The 16,638-nt window shown below is 38.8% G+C and overlaps 4 protein-coding genes across 18 annotated transcripts in view; 2 read left to right on the top strand and 2 right to left on the bottom strand.

Annotated features, from left to right (window-relative positions):
* Positions 1-194: 194 nt before the first annotated feature.
* LOC107218730 (dynein axonemal intermediate chain 7-like) lies at positions 195-11,231 on the bottom strand. Of its 4 annotated transcripts, none has more exons than XM_046738199.1 (14): positions 10,926-11,231; positions 10,187-10,373; positions 9,966-10,106; positions 9,813-9,887; positions 9,337-9,536; positions 9,080-9,252; positions 8,713-8,985; positions 8,472-8,549; positions 1,995-2,151; positions 1,637-1,922; positions 1,457-1,552; positions 1,092-1,310; positions 878-985; positions 195-682 (listed from the first exon to the last, which is right to left on the bottom strand). In XM_046738199.1, exons 1-14 carry the CDS (start codon positions 11,009-11,011, stop codon positions 542-544), a joined length of 2,220 nt encoding a protein of 739 aa, XP_046594155.1. In that variant the 5' UTR covers positions 11,012-11,231; the 3' UTR covers positions 195-541. The 4 variants fall into 4 exon arrangements, with proteins under 4 accessions (XP_046594155.1, XP_015512196.1, XP_046594154.1 ...); XM_015656710.2 differs by having other exon boundaries at positions 8,472-8,633; XM_046738198.1 differs by having other exon boundaries at positions 540-805; positions 8,472-8,633.
* On the top strand, positions 3,073-8,420 carry LOC124294137 (toll-like receptor 13). 7 transcript variants are annotated; one of them, XM_046738192.1, is made up of 8 exons: positions 3,076-3,695; positions 4,316-4,645; positions 5,360-5,764; positions 5,847-6,293; positions 6,462-6,730; positions 6,842-7,056; positions 7,171-7,381; positions 7,438-8,420. In XM_046738192.1, the coding sequence occupies exons 1-8, from the start codon at positions 3,530-3,532 to the stop codon at positions 7,777-7,779; spliced, it is 2,385 nt and encodes a 794-aa protein (XP_046594148.1). In that variant the 5' UTR covers positions 3,076-3,529; the 3' UTR covers positions 7,780-8,420. The 7 variants fall into 7 exon arrangements, with proteins under 7 accessions (XP_046594151.1, XP_046594152.1, XP_046594149.1 ...); XM_046738195.1 differs by having other exon boundaries at positions 3,073-3,695; positions 5,847-6,730; positions 7,194-7,381; positions 7,428-7,578; XM_046738193.1 differs by having other exon boundaries at positions 3,074-3,695; positions 5,847-6,730; positions 7,428-7,672.
* A 22-nt stretch (positions 11,232-11,253) lies between the features above and the next one.
* LOC107218716 (putative fatty acyl-CoA reductase CG5065) overlaps positions 11,254-16,638 on the top strand; it is a 30,163-nt gene continuing 24,778 nt past the window's right edge. The window contains exons 1-4 of one of the 4 annotated variants that reach the window (XM_046738206.1): positions 11,254-11,269; positions 15,376-15,447; positions 15,544-15,617; positions 16,199-16,411. In XM_046738206.1, coding sequence (XP_046594162.1) covers positions 16,208-16,411 — 204 coding nt within the window. In that variant the 5' untranslated portion in view covers positions 11,254-11,269; positions 15,376-15,447; positions 15,544-15,617; positions 16,199-16,207. The other 3 variants (XM_046738205.1, XR_006904027.1, XM_015656690.2) reach the window with 3 other exon arrangements.
* Positions 13,231-16,638, bottom strand: part of LOC107218717 (afadin- and alpha-actinin-binding protein A) — a 53,431-nt gene continuing 50,023 nt past the window's right edge. For all 3 annotated transcript variants that reach the window (XM_046738210.1, XM_046738209.1, XM_015656691.2), the window contains exon 7: positions 13,231-14,283. The gene's annotated coding sequence lies outside the window, so the exon portion shown is untranslated. The remainder of the gene's footprint in view (positions 14,284-16,638) is intronic.

Genomic DNA, 16,638 nt, shown 5'->3' on the forward strand with positions numbered 1-16,638 from the left:
CACTATTTCAAGCTTCAGAGGTGCTTCAGTTAACACGTGTAACGATAAACTGCTGAAATTACAGCACAATGTATGTACCTGATAACTGTACACGTCAATAAATTAAGTAACGACATATATATTTTTATTTGTCGAAAACGTATGATAAATATTTTAGTATATAATACTAGCATATTACAATCTGTAATACATATAATTTCATAACAGTGCATAATAAAACACTTTTAAAACTACTTCACTTATGTCCAAGATTAGAGTAACATTTGTTATGATATGTCAATAAATTGAACTCCCTGACTGATTGTGTGAGATTTCAGTGACTAGAATATAATTTAACTTCATATTAAAAGTTTATAACAATGAAAAATAGATATTCTTTATTTTTTCAGGCTACGTATGCTTTTAACTAGTATTTATAGAAACCTTGGAATAACAAGAGTATCAAGTTTCGTTTCTGTAGGAAACCGTTATCCGTAGATTATCGTTTCTACATTGTTATACTCACCGTAAAATCGCAAAGTAGAAGTTATGAAAAAACGTATCATGACGACATACTGATAACACTTGTTCTCTGGAGAAGCTGAGTTACAATCGTCGCAAGCTTGAACGATACGCTTTTCATCAGCATTCGACTTTTTATCCCAGCGTTATGCATCGCCATATGATACAAATCTGCGTGAAACTGCGATGCAGGAACCACCGGTAACGAGGAGTAGAGTTAATTTACTTTCTCAAAACATTCGTCCGTTTACCGACGATGAGTCCATGTGATACAATGTACTAAATTCGCTCGTGCGGGAACGACCTACTTTGCGTACTCGTATCGTAATGTACTATTACCTCAATATTCTTTAAGTGTACAATTATGGCCGCTCACCTGATTTTCCTGGTCTGGTAAACGTTTGTTACTAAATTCCGTACTGACCTCCGTGCAGTCGACCAAACATGTTTCAAGTGGAGAAACCAAGAGAGTCGAATTCGATTGCTAAGCGTGGGCAAGAGCAGGATTTAAGCCATAACTCTGGTACTTTTCGCATTTCATTACAGAAAGGATAGGGGGTAAATTTATTTGAAAATGCGTAATCGTTTACCTGCGCGACACAACCGTGAATCTCTTTGAACTGAATGACAATTTCCCGTGGGGTGCAGCCAGCATTCCATCTGGACCATCCAAATAGGTATGCGGTGCAGAGTAGACCCATGCAGGATTGCAGGTGTTTTTCAACAACCGGATGTTTTCCAGAGAGCCCCTTCATGTAGCTCCTAGCGTCCTGATCGGGAAAAAGATCGCATCCGCCTGCTCGCATTTTCTACAAAGTGCCTTTGACGTATACTAGGCAGGTTTTCGTCTATCGATCAATTATCGATATTGTGAAAAGCCTTTAGTTTAGAGAGAGTAGGTGCCAGAAAAACGGTCCCTCCTCGTCGTAACTTAATCCTTGTATTGCGTCAATACCTGTATTAGAAAATGCAGCTTCATATATTCACCGACGATTTCCTGGAGTGCGGAACTCGTTCCACCAACCAACGAACGCAGGCATACCAAATCTTCCTGAAAGTGTTACAATTGATTATAACCGAGTTTTGTTTTATCCCGGGGAATATAACGAAAATAATGATTCTCCAGTTGCCTCACTCTGACAATGAACTCCACTTGAACGATTGCTGCTGTTATCGACAAGATCACGCCGCCGCCGTTTTCCTTCCCGGACTCTGGTTTCATTTCCCAACTTTGAAAGGGTAAATTAATGTATCTGTAGCCGGCGAGGCCGTGAACACCCAGCCGTCCAGTTCTGAAAGTAATTATCTGCTGTTCCTCGTTATATTTAATATCATGGACGTCTTTGGTCGACCAGATTTTTCTCTCCGGCAGCCAGTGAGCTACCAAAGGTGGTTCAAACCAGAGCACCGTATCCGGAATCCTACAAAAATTATAAGAGATGGACGTCGCTGTTACACGTTACTTTCAAGAAATGTAAAAATTAGTTACTGACTTTAGAGTGACCAGCGCCAGAGCTTCCATTGCTTCTTCCAAGGCCTTCATTTCTGCCTCGATCACTTCCGGTGGTCTTTCAGCATCTTGAGCAGCCGGCGGTGGCGGGTCGTAAGGTTTCATAAACGGAACGTATTTCAATTCTTTGGGAATCTGTACTGAAAATGGGTTGCAAAGGTGTAAGGTTAAGATTTATGTTGCGGAAATGTTATTCCTTACGTCATATTATACTTTGAGTAGATATAAGAAAAACGAGTTGTTAATATGGCTGATCCTGACGAGCCATCCTACAAACAACCCGCTCTGATGCGTTTCGAGCTGAGAAAACATTATTACATAAATGATCGTTTTTTCTTCAAATTTCATTATTTAAATAACTCAAAAGCTCTTAAATCGATTAGATTAATATCTAATCAGTCGTCAGTTCAGACGAGAATTGAGACAAACCGCGTCGATTGAGACCAAAATCACTAAAATTCGTACATTCCTTCTCCGTGTACCATCATTTGATTTTCGGTTTTTTTCTTTTTTTTTATATTTTGTTATTCGAATAATTCTAAAACTACTAGACCAATCATATCCAAAATTTATTCAGTTCCAAGTTAAAGAAACGCCACGTTGAGTGAGACCAAAATCATTAAAATCCGTTCATGCATTGCCGAGGTATCTTTCGATAGAAAATTGTTTACACACGCTAATTGTCGACTGAAATAGTCGTTAGTGATTTCCTAGATCTCAAAACGTCGAGAACCTCGTCAAAAAAATTCAACTTTTCCTTTCTAGTGGACCGATTATAACATAACTTCTCTTATTCTCTGTTTTCTCTGAAAATAAAGGAGAGGGATATTAACAAATGATGATAATAATTTTGAAAATAGTATTGTCGATCATTTTAAAAATGCGACCAAATTAGGAAATCGTATCGCGTACGGTTTGCCAATCTTCTGTATTCTCAACCGTATCGATAAGCTAGCAAATAATGAAGGTTATTGACGAACACTATCAGCTGAGTAGATAAAATTCTAAGCTTCGTGATTGTAGCAGCCTGCACGTCAGATGTGGCTTATTCATTATCACCCCACTCTTTTCTTGTCGTGGAAAATTCAACAATTTAATGATATAATTCGGAATGGCAGTAAGTTCAACGACACGTGAATTGAATGGGACGCAATAATCGATTTAAAAAAAGTAGATTTATTCCTGAAAAAAAATTCAAAATTGGTACCTTGTCACGCGTTTTTTTTTCAACTATTGAGTGTTTTCGCCCCGTAAGTCTAATTGGGGTTATAATTTTCACGCGTACGAGTAAGAAAATCTATCAGAGAAATAATATCTTATTAGAATATAAACAGAGTACGGGCTTCAAATTCTGACGTGCGAAAATTGAAAATGAAGTGAATCTTTATTGCGGTATTACGGAGGAAACGATAAACAAAGTCGCTCAACACGAGCCCGGATGATTTAATTCAAAGGAACCTAATGACGTGCACAAAAATGTGAACTACGCAAAGCTTTACGTGATTCCTGCCAATTAAAATGGCAAAGTTCATTCTTTTTACTGGAATTGTGGTTTTACTGTCCATTACGAAAACGAGTAAGACACTGAGCTGCGATGTCGTCGGAACGCCGACAGGATTCAGAAATAAATATAACCGTCACAACACTCATGCATTTAGCAACGAGGGATTTGTTCAGATAAAAGGTAGGCCGGCACATTTTCTAACTCCGCTAACTTTGCCCAAGTGTGCTGAAAAAATTGCGCGTAATACGTCCTATATTCTCATTTCAAAAATCAAGTCTTCGAGATAAAATTAACTGAATTGTTTTTTTTTTTTTTTTGCTCTGAATAATTTTTTCTCTCTCTTTTACTTTGTTTCGTAACACTTGTACATCACAATTACGTCGCCAAACATAATACCAGCTGATATCAGTTCTCCGTCAACGCGGCCACTTCAAACAAAGATAAATGAAGTAAAAAATTCGTGGAAATTATCAGTGTTATATTAATTATTTCCGGTCACCCATAATTGATTGTAAGATTACGGAATTTGGCTTATATCTCCAGCACCTCTGTACTTTAATACTTCCTACGTGGATTATTTGTAACGATTTGCACAAATGACAGATAGACATCGCTTTTTTTTCACGGATCAAGATTTCTTTTTCCGAACAAGATCATACGTATCACATCACTGTTATTGTCTGCGATGTGAGACAAAGTATCGATCCAAGCAATGAGTTGGTGAAATTACAAGCTACAATAATAACATACTTGTCTGACTTATGTGTTGGCTCAATGTTTGAACGCTTTTCTGGTTTCAGTTCCAGGAAAATCTTATCTTTTAACGGGCAGTCGATTGCTGGATGACGAATCTTACGGCAGATCAGATGAACAGGTGACGACATCAACGGCAATTATAGTCCAGATGAACAAGACTTTGGAAAATTCTGAGGAATATGAGGAGCCCCTTAAATACTGGAGAGAAGAAATAGATTCCGACGACGATCTCTGTTCGGTATCAGACTTGACGGTATTGAGCCTGGAGTCACTGCAGTTGTTCAATTTGACCTCGCAAACTTTTGGATGGTTGTCAAATGGTAGTCTGACATGGTTGAATATGCGGTATACGGATGTAGGATTGGTAGCCAATGGTAGGTACAGTGGTACTAACAAGGAAAGTACTTGTTGTCTACCCAACAGATTTTCTTGATTCTGTGATACGTTGTAGTACATAAAAAACATCAGACACGGATTTTTTTTACCTGCTAATCAGCCGTTTAAAGCGTAAAAACCACCCCTAAAGTTTATCCTCAAATCATTTTTTTTAGGATTTCTCGACAATGACGTAAAGTTTGTTGATGAAACCAAATGGACGTTATTCAATCTCAGAAGTTGCATCTTAATTTGTCTTTTGAGGATCAGCTTGCGGAGTGGTTTTTGCGCCTGAAACGGCCGAATTTGGTACGTAAAAAAATACGTGTCTAATGTTTTTGGTGTTCTACAACACATCGCAGATTGAAGAAAATCGGGGTGGGGTCGAAGTTCCGAATCGTAAAAGCTTCGAAAGTCCAAATCCTCGGAATTACAAATTTTCGAATCTACGTAATTCCGGAAGAGCGAGTTATGAGATACAAAGTTACGAAATAACAAAGCACCGAAGAACCAAAGTTGCGAATAAGAATTGCTCAGAATAGCAAACCCCCGACGGTTCCAAACTTCTGCAAACTGGTTTCCTCTGGACTTTCGGAGCTTTTACGATTCGGAACTTCGACCCCACCCTAAAAAACACTTCAGGTTCAACTCAGCTACTTTTCTTGTAAGAACACAGTTGTAGGTAAATTATTTCCTCTTTTTCATGAACTCAGATACCTTGGTACCGGTGCAAAATACTCTGAGGGTCTTGGACATGGCTAATGCCTCCATATCGGTCGAAGATCTCTCGAACTTGATGCAGGGTCTGACGATCAGTGCGGATAGCGCCGAAAGGGGTTCTTATTTGAAAATCCTGAGTTTCGCCAGTCTCGGTCTGACCACTGTTCCTCGAGAAGCCCTAAGGCCTGTCCAATATTCCCTAAAGTTGTTGTCTCTTTTCGGCAATGACTTCAGCACGTTTCGTAATAATTCGGCACAAGAAACGGAGGAAACGGAGGTAGATAGCACAACCGAATCGTATACACGGGAAAATAACGAGGAGGATGACTCCGACTATTCATTGGAATCCGAAAGAAGTTACGTCTACGATCTACTTGCAAATTCCAATGTATCCACTGGTGAGTACCAAATTCGCATGGCGTATGAAGTTTCGATTATGAATCATTTCGCGGCTGTTAACTAACGTATCTCCTTGTTCAGGATCACCTTGGGCCGACTTTCCGCCAATGCCATTTTTGGTCGAATTGGACCTACGGCATTGCCGTATAAATTCAATTGAAGAAGGCTCGTTCACGAATTTGACAAATTTGAAACGGCTTCGTATTTCCAATAATAATATTTTTACCTTGTCGAATCATGCGTTCGCGGGGCTGATGAATTTGGCAGTTTTAGACCTGACATTTAACAGACGTGTTCCGCAACCGTACCAGAATATGGGAATGCGACTGCAACGCAATGCCTTCACCGGCCTTTATTCCTTAACAACGTTGAACTTGAGTCACACCCCGATTCATTGTGGAACGTCTCATTTGTTGAACAGATTGCCATCTTCGTTGGTCAGTTTGGATCTTCATAAAACCAGTCTGTGCAGCTTGGATGATGGAGTTTTTGAAAAGTTAAATATTTTGCAAAGTTTAGACCTATCGGGTAATTTCGGACTTGGTTCTGACTTAAGCACAGAAACGTTCAAGGGGCTAGATACACTTCAAGAGCTCTTCATGAATAGAATAGGCCTTGAAAACCTTGAAGCATTGCAAGAACTCTCTTTACTAAGGTTTCTGCATGTGGAACGCAACAATATAGATACCTTTTCAGGTGTGTTGGAAAATTTCCCGCTCTTAGAGCATTTAAATATTGCTTCGAACTACATAAGGTCTTGGAGTGACGGGAGGGAATTCGCGGAGAACCCAAAATTGCAGGGTGTTTACTTGCATTCCAATGTCCTCAGCTTGATGACGGATGACATGCTAGAAGACTTTAAATCATTGACCTACTTAACGTTGGCAAATAATAGTTTCATTTGCAATTGCCAGCTGAAAAACTTTATGGAATCCATCAGGACTGGCAGTCATAATTCCAGCCAGGTATGAGGTGGACGATTAAAATAGTAAACAAACCCGGTTTAACCCTCCTACGAAATTCTCACGATATTACAACAAACTACCCAGCGTTAATCTCTCTTCTCTTCTTGCCAGAATTTTTCAATACTGATAGATTATCAGTCAAGCGGTAGAACGCATACTTGTACAGATGTATCGTTGAAACGATACATCAGGTTTGAGGATACAAGTGATTACTGCCAGGAAGAATTGGCGCAACTCTGGCTGAGCGCACTGCAGCATGTTCTCTACATTTTGATACTGGTCTTTAGTTGCTCTTTTGGCGTCGGAGGGTTAATATACTGGAAATGGTACGATTCATTGCTTGGGTAACAGTAAGAGTGAGGTAAAAGCGGGTCAACTACAATGCCTAGTTTTTATCGAGAAACTGGATATTATACAATTACAGACTTGCCGTTTCTCAGGTGGTACATCAAATACGTTGCAGTTCAGATAAAAAACGCGACGCTGCTGAGTATGATCAATGCGGAGAACTGCGAGGACAGAATTTACATCTACGATATATTCGTCAGCTACTCGGACGAGAACAGAAATTGGGTTATCGAGGAATTAATTCCAAACATCGAAGGTCCGGAGGCGAATTTGAGCATTTGTTTTCACGAAAGGGACTTTCACGTAAGTTTGATTAGAATTATTCTGTCATTCCTTTTTGTAACTCTAGTACTTTGCAGGTGGGCGTGAGCATTTTGGAAAATATAATCATGGGGATGGATCAGAGCAGAACAATCCTTCTGATAATCAGCGGATTTTTCATAAAGTCACAGTGGTGCCAGTTTGAAATGCACTTGGCGCAACACCGGCTATTAGAGACTTGTCGGGAGGAACTAGTCCTGGTTCTCCTTGAAGAAATTCCGAGAAGGCATCGACCAAAGATCTTACATTATCTAATGATGGTAAAGACGTACATCGTTTGGCCCAAGGACAGCAGAGATGGAAACGTGAGGAAGTTATTTTGGAAGCGTTTAAGAAGGGCAATAACTGCCAATAAGTCGGTGCAAAGTTCAATCGCGTAGCGATGAATACCGGGGAATACGAAAACAATCGTCGTTGTTAACCATCGCGAGATCAAAAGACGTTTTCTGATCTCTAACGCGTGTGAGACGTCGAACGAAGCTGATCATTGTAAAATTGACTGAATGTAGTAGCAAGACAAGTATGATCACGTACAAACACTGTTGATCGTATCAAAACCACCGACAATAATATTATTCTTTATAAGTTTACAACTCTCGTTCTCTCGAGTGAATCATCGGGAAGACGATGTGTTTTTTTTTCTCATCTTACCCCGTATTGACTTCTGGATGGACGGAAACTTACTAGTCAGAATCGACAGGTTTTTATGTTGAAATGTTATGCACCAGGAATTCAGTTTGTGGTATGCAGACACGTCATTAAGGCTGTACAAGGATGTAGGTCGAAATCATGCAGGTCAATAAAAATAATCAAAATTGTTGTCACTTTCACTCTATAAACTGCACCCGTGTAAAATTTGAATAGCGATTGTTTGAACCATACCGGAGTTATTTTACTTTTAATTTTACGTGTTCTTACATTGAGCCTGACAGTTTCCCATGAGAATCAATGTAAAACTGCACGCCTGCACGTCCTTAAATGTACACGAATAAAAGAGCAAATAAAAAAAAAGAAAACCTTACGGGGAAGTATGGTGAACGCCACGACTATACCACAATGTGCACGTACTCACACGCGGTGATTAAAATATCTCTTCGCATATCTTTGGGCTGAGCCGGTTGATAGACCAAGTCGACGTGAATTGCGCCACCTAGAATAGTGTACTTTCTTAAATTGAGTTCCGTCTTCTCGCACCTGGTAAAAAGCAGCCTCCTTATTTCCTTTCTCACTTCACCTGCACGTTGGAGAACGAAAATCGTTTGTGAAAAAAGTTCACTTTGGATGAGGAAAAGAGCGAGAAATGCAACGGTCACCTTCATTCGCCAGTATTATCTCATCCGGTGTTGGCAAGTAAGGCAACGGTTCCGGTTCTGGTTCTGGTTCCGGTTCGTTCTTCTTACCGCGGCCGTACTGCCCGGCTTGACTTTTTGCTTTTTTTTGTTCCGCCTGCGACGCCGTCGGTGGTGGATTCGCCAATTTTTCCGCCATCAGCCGCTTTTCTTCAAGACGCAACCGGCGACCTTCGGCCTGCTCCTCTCTTATCTTTGCCTTCGTTTCGTGTTCGATTTGACAGTAATTTAGCAGATCTGTTCGGTCAACCAAAACCAGATGATTCATAAGTATTTCGGATTGATCATCTCTCGTGGCCAAAGAGAAAGTGGAATACAGTTAAGTACGAACCTAGCGTTCCTCGATACTTTTCTGGCAATTCCGGTTCATTGAATGATGCAGTTTGATCGGAATAGTGGTCATATTTAACCCACATTCCACGAATTGCCATGCAATAACAATCAACGTCCATGGGCATTTTTATAGTTAAATTGATTTCGTCAAAAACAACTTCGACCGGTTTTCTGTGAAAGAAAAAAAAAAAAATGTCAACTTGCCAACATGTATAACATGTATGCCTGACATTGCCGAGGGAATACATCGTATACCTGTCTCTTTCTGTCACTTGCTTGATGCTAATTGGCAGTTTTATCAGGGCCCACAAGCAGCAAATCAACTGCTTTGATTTTTTCACGAATCTTGCATTTCGCAAATCTTCCCTGATCATTCCCTGTTCTATACGACGCAAAAGACGATAGGTCGCCAAGTCTAGCCACATTTGTAGCTTGTCTCTAAACTGCTGCCGGATCTAGCGGATGAACGAAGTTGTAATGAATGTGTGGGCGACTCGAACGGTTGAAACACTGCATCCAGATTACGTGGAGAGAAAGCGTCTGATTGAAACCATATAGTCTTCGGATTGTTTTTTGTTTCTTTTTTTTTTTTCACCAAGTGATGCAATTAAAATTGCAGATGGTTCTACAATGGGAAATAAATTTGTGATATTTAAAATCCGAGACTGTATATCTGTTTTCTCCACTGTTTCAAACGCTCTCTTTCTTGATAAATAAAACTTAAAATTTACCGATATACACTCGTCGATGTATTCTCGAGGGTTCATAACGGAATAGTGTATGATACTCTCGAGCTTGTTCAAAAGCTGTAACAAAGATATGCAAATACATGGATCGTTCAGGAGGCATCAAGAGTCATGGCGTTGCCTTGTGTTTAAACTTACGTAAATGACTTCCTCCGATTTTTTAGCCACAGTTTCAACGTTCGCTGTGTAATCATCGAGACTCCAAAGGAACAAGTAAGTGTTGAGATCCGAAACGATCCCAGGATCAGGAAGCCCGTCGCATCTCATATATTGATCCCACTGAAATCAATAGGTCGGAGTTCGGAAATCTCAAGAATATTTTTTCATTCCTAATTTGAGTATTTGGGGTTTTTACTCACAGAGTCGACATCTTTGTTACTCAGCTGGTAGTCCATGAAAGCTCTATTGTTATCGTAGAGAACGTACCAAGTGACTTGAAGCTGTTCTTTTCTTAGCTTCATCGCCTCCGCCTCTTCTTTTACCTTTCTTACGGAATTCAGCTTTTCCTGACGAATCTCTTCGTAAAGTTCTCGGATTAGCTTGTATCTGATCGATGTCAGGAAAAAGAAGAGTAATTATCGACTAACCAAACACGTTATACTTTACGTGTGCATGTTCAAAGTATACTGTATCATATAAGGTACTCTATTCTGCGTTTGACGCGAACCTGAGGTCAGGTGAAGATAAATATAATTTTTTATTTTATTATTTTGCAAATTTTCACGGTCACGCTAACAACGAGTTATTTGCAACGCATGAATGCCATCTACGTCAAGTTGAACTACATTTTCCTTCCTTTCTAATATTCCGTCACATTCGAACGATTAAATTCGTTAAATGTTCGCAGACCGTTGTTCATAATGTTTTTTTTTTTTTTTTTTTTCTTAATGATGGAGGAACAATTTATATTTATTCACATTAATATGCTCCACCGCCATTTGTCTGTTGTCATTATTCGAGAGGCGTGTGAAGTGAGACATAAAAAATATTCGAAAGAATACGAAAAAAATTTTCTCATATTTAAGCCTATCCACAACAAGAACATTCGGTGATAAATAGTTCACACGTATGGGCGTATTTTCAAATAATTAACCATACCGTTCTTCTTCCCGTTTGGCTTTTTCTCTATCGGTATCTATGTAGTTAGTGATGAAAGTAATCGAGGTCAGAAGATCGTTCTCCATTTTGATTATCTTGTATACTTCGCTTTGCACCGCGATTTGATTCAAACTTTTCAATCCATAGTTGGACGTACGTTTTTAAACCGTCTTTTAAACGTCTCGAATAACGTATCTATTCGATAATATACGGACGGATATGCAATCGTATTGTTTAAACGAAACAGTGCAGTCTCGTGGCTTGCATTCGAGGCAACTCTAGTACGATAAAGAACCTTGCACAAGCGTGAGCTCAAACAGACTGATGGAAAATTAGCACCTCAGGTGGGGAGCAGTATCTACCTAGAATACTTACCTAAGGTAGGCGTCCGATAAAACACGCGAGGTTTACTCAGAGGCGGTACCTTCAGACACGTAACCCTGATATTGCATTGCCTTAAATTTAATTGCAAACTTGTAGAAATTTAATCTGCGCCGGATAAGCGCTTCGGGCTTTGTGTACGACGTTAGTAAAGAGATTGGAGAAAGGAAAACGGGATGTGTGCCTGTGACGTTTCGATGATAAGATAGACGGACTTCCTCTCAAGGATCAGTTGCAAGCGAGGAGCGTCTCTCAACACGCCTCGAACGCAGTGTTTCCTTAGAAATTTCCTGATAACTTTTACCCGGCCACAGAAGATTCGTTAGCAGCTGCTGCCAATTTCGATTTCTCCAGTTCCTTCGTTCGCTTTTTTCCCATCTTCTTTTTACCACCGGTTTTCTTTTTACCGCTCGGTGTCTCGACTATTGTCTGTACAAGAGCGAAGAAACAGAATACAAAACATATGTATTGTCGATAAAATAGCCCTGTATGACGCACGACTTTGGGCCAAGACGACTTGTTTAATCACGTCCTGCACTTTAGGAAGTGAATGTCTAAAAATTCAGACCCTCCTAGTGCCGAAACCTTGTAAGCCGTCAACCAAAGTTATGCATGTACATCACACGTTGTTAATCCGTGTGCTGAATAAGTTCAAAGAAATTATCCAATTTATATTCCGTTCTCATTATCCTAGCTTTGGCATTGAAAAGTTTATACGATCCGTCTTTAACGGTTTGAACGTGCAATTTTGCATCAATAAACGTTGACAGTGATCATTGGAATTTGAAGTCTTTTTACTAGTTCACCGAATCTATTGACGTAAACGATTTGCCCGAAGACTTGCTTAAATTAATGTCGGTAATGAAAAATGTCTATGGAAATACAGCGTGAAAATAAAAGCGCGTACATAATTTTCAGTAAGCTGTTACGGATCGCGTGTAGTCTTCACATTTAAGGAAACAATTTACACGATTCAACCCGGTTTAATCTGCGCAGTCGACTATGAACCCGGAATTCTGATTCGACAAGTATACACCCCCGGAGGGTGATCGATCAGTTTAATCAATCTACACGATTTTCTCGCAGTGAAAGACTCCTTTCGCACAAACTGTACAATTTTTCAAATGACTCAGTAGAAAATTATACTCAAGCCTAATAGGAAGGGATAAATCAAAGAGTGTAACATGGCTATACCAAACGGGGTATTTCCGGATCGGCCGTTTTGTTTTTGAATGGATAAACGACGACGCCCACGCTTTCTTCTTCTTCGTATTCAACGTACCCGTTAGAATTCGTTTCGTCAAGAATCTGCTCCTTACTATATTTCGCTACTATTTTCTGTTTCGTTGACTTCTTCCTGGCCTTTTTGGCTTTGCCATTTGTCCCTCCTCCGCTACCGAAGAGAAAATACTAGGTTGATGGTGGGAACTTGAAAACAACGAAGAACCCCAAAGTTCTCATAATTGTTCAATTCGTCGCGTATATTTTTTTTTTTTTCTATCACCGAGTTTTACTAACGATGGGTAATTGGCGGCCGTGGCTTCGATTACGTTTGGATTCTTTGTTTCATCAGGAACGACCTCTTCGTCTTCTTCAGCGTCGTCCGTTTTCAGGATAATTTTCTCTCCTGGTTCTATCTCCGGTTCCTGTTCATGTCCTGCACTTGCTTCTGCCTGCCATTGAGTCATCTTGCATAAATCTACATATCGGATAGTTTGTGGAACGCGATCAAAACTCTCCGCGTAAATTCGCGCATCGTGGAGTGCCGCGGTTCTACTTTCAACAGATCGATCACTGTAATTCGCCAGGACTCGAAGAATTATACGTGAGAATTTCGAACAAGAAAAATTGAGCGTAATTATTAAAGTAAATTCGGTGAATGCAGGGTACCTGATTGTAGGTAAAGGGGGAAGAGTAATTGCATGATGTACATATAATTTCTGTGTATATATTTAGTGCGTCTGTCATAGGTACAACATCAATTTACGAGTATATTAACAATATTATATGTGCATACAAATAAGTAACAAGCCTGATCAAAACTGATCTATCGTATTTAAAACTGTCATTTTGCTCTTCTCTCAATGTGACTTAGATTGAAAACTGTACAAACGGTAGCAAGAGATTAATGATTTAGTAGAAAAATAGTCTGATTGGCGCACGATACTTAATTGTATAAATGTTATTTCGAAAGAGATAAACATGTTACATTCTACTCTACAATCGACAAAAAAGTCGGCGAAAAAAAAAATTATCTTTAATCAGACATCCGACACTATTTCGGTACGCGGTATTACCATGGGTAAAAAAAACGTCCAGCTCGTAAAAAGCCGTAAGAACTACAATTCGCAATAAATAAAAACGGTTATACGATACGCAAATGTATAATAATGATAATGTCAATTCTAATACCGAATATTGATTTAACATAATTGATGTAAGTACAAGCAACTGACTAGCCGATACGGACGTTAATGTTATCAGACTATTTATTTCAAGTATATAGGAACCATTGTGCATTTCTACGAAAAAACGATGAATTTATGAATATCTAAAAGCGGTAAATAAGTGTGATGAAAATTATTTTCAGGCAGACGATGCGGCTTGTATGTTCAATTTCCTTATCTCGCCGTTGGCTTTTGGCCCACAGAATTGATACAGTGTGCGAGATAAGGATGCTGAACTTGTTGACCAATAATAATGCTATGCGGTGTTAAAGTTTCGAGTTCACGTTATGGAAAAGAAAAAATCATTCCACGAGTTCAAATCAAATACAAACATAGCTATGAAAGCAAACATAAATGAAAAAAGGAGAATCAAACGTTAAAACTGAAACCTAACGCGAAAGAAAACTAACGTAAATTACAAACTAGGAGATGTATAGTTAATGTAGATATTATACCATATCTTTGTCCGGATTGATGTAGAATAGCAGTAGACCGTGGTTGACTTCTTCGAAGGTTACGCGATAGCGTCACTGCAACAGATGAAAATCGAAAGTCCTCTTATATTTCTACATACTGGGTGAATTTTTATTTCATATATGAATAATTGTCGGATATTGTTGGACTGACGTTTGCGCACGACGATTTGAATATATGAACCTTACACGCTGAAAATGAGACTCTCTTTTTTCAGTGAATTCGTAATTACTTCATTTGTCTATGCTAGCGGTGAATGACATTCGTTTATCTAGATATCTAGAAGATTCGCCAGGACGTTGAAAAATCTAACTTTTACCAAATAAACTGTATCCCAACTTTTGCATATTTCGCGACTCTCACCCTCTGAATTTTGCATCGTCGAAATTCATGAATATGGTTCGAATTCCACTGAAAAATATTCTGCAAATATTACAAACAAGGTGAAAAAAAATTAAAAACATTTGGATTTTTATGAATATTGGTAATCATCGGTTTGCTGGGTGGCTGATCACGAATCCGAAGTCAGATTGCGAAATCCAAAACGGCGATCCAATATGGTGGAAAAAAATCTAAGAATATTCCGATATCCGTAGAAATTGGTATGCGACTGTTTTTTGGGTCACCGATAACGAATGCAAGGTCAGATTTCTAAAATTTGTAAATTACAGTGGTTGAAAATAAAAAAATCGTCATATTTTCATGTAGAAATTATATTTCGAAATTCGAGTTGGATATTATTCTTATTTTTTCTCTATAAATTTGAAACCAGCGTAGTACTTATTCTATTTATTATGCAATATACAAACTGCGTGTATTTTAAGAAGTCTAAACGCGTTTCAAGACAACGAGCTTTTAATTGTGGTTCTACCGTACTCGACAATTCAGATATGGAAAGCCGTTTGACGTTCCGTGAAACATTGAAAGAAATCGAGTTTATGACTTTGTTCGTTTTGTCTTTAAAGCATTTTATACTTTGTACTAGATATGACTTGGAAATTGAGCATACTTAACGTTTAGAAAAACAAAAAACGTTTATTTAAAATACTGTGGTAGGAAAAAACAAGAGGCTTTGTATTTCTCTTTATTTGAGCTCATCTGCGGCTCTGCAACTACGTATTTTTTGTAAATCTCATACATATTTATAGAGTGGCCTCCGACCTGGGAACGTAATTTGAATGAAAACTCGACGCGTCACTTCCCTCTGAATTTACGGCAAGGTTCGTTCCATTTTCCATTTTAGTCGGGTTAAGTAGTGCCGAAGTTTCATTATCAGAAGTCGTGGTACGAGTTTAACATCAGTCTTTGAATGACAGCTAGAACTGGTGACTAAGGTGCGACTGGGACTTGGAATCAATTGGAAGAAAACACAGGAGGAGAAGAGAATTCGGTAATTAAAGTTATACGCAAACAAGGAATACGCATGAGAACAGCAAAGAAGCCAGTTGCACGGATTCTGTAAAACTTCATTTGCCGTTTCTTTGCTTTTTTTTTTTTTTTCATTATTAACAATAACATCTCCGATCTCGCAAGCGTCAGATATTTATTTGTTATTCGGGCACGTACAGTCGAGTCAAAGAACCGAAATCCTTGGCATTCAATATTCCATTTTCGAAAGTCACATTCGTATATTTCTCTGTGGAATTAAAAATAAACAATTATCCGCGCGTATTTCACCTTATTGTTGAATTAAATTCATAATCCTTTACTTTTTGCAAATATTCATAATTTAGACCGGTCTAAGGATGTGCGAAAAGTGAAAGAAAGTAAATTAGTATAAAGTATACGTAGTAAAATCCGAATCATAGAACTGATTTTAAGCTAAATGTGAAATCGCATGATTTCAAGTAACAAAGACGGCGTCAATAAGCGTTGTGACACCTCGATTCAACGAATCGCGCGTCAGAGAGAAAACGAGTTTAGCTCTTAACCTGGGCGTATAAATAGTGAAATTAACATAATTTCATGCAGTTCATCAAAATGGATCTGGACCCAACAACATCCATACCAGCGTTCTACGCGGGCCGAAGTATATTTATTACGGGTGGTACGGGTTTCATGGGAAAAGTGCTGATCGAAAAATTGTTAAGATCATGTCCCGCCGTAGAGGAAATATTTCTATTGATGCGGCCGAAGAAGAATAGCACCATAGACGCCAGGTTAAAGGAAATGCTAACTTCGCCGGTGAGTTGTAAAGCTGTTATAAAACGTTGTATTTAGGTCTGCAGTCCATTCGCGGATAGTTTTAGAACTAACAATTACCAGAATAATAATACTAGTAACAATAAGAATAACGAGAACAACGACGACAACAACAGTAATAATAATAATATATAAAAAAAGAAAATTAAGTCCAACTCGATAAAAACAAGGTTAAATCGTTGAATCGTTTGGTTAAATTTTCTGCTCTG

The sequence above is a fragment of the Neodiprion lecontei genome, chromosome 4, assembly GCF_021901455.1.
Source record: "Neodiprion lecontei isolate iyNeoLeco1 chromosome 4, iyNeoLeco1.1, whole genome shotgun sequence".
NCBI classification, from domain to species: domain Eukaryota; kingdom Metazoa; phylum Arthropoda; class Insecta; order Hymenoptera; family Diprionidae; genus Neodiprion; species Neodiprion lecontei.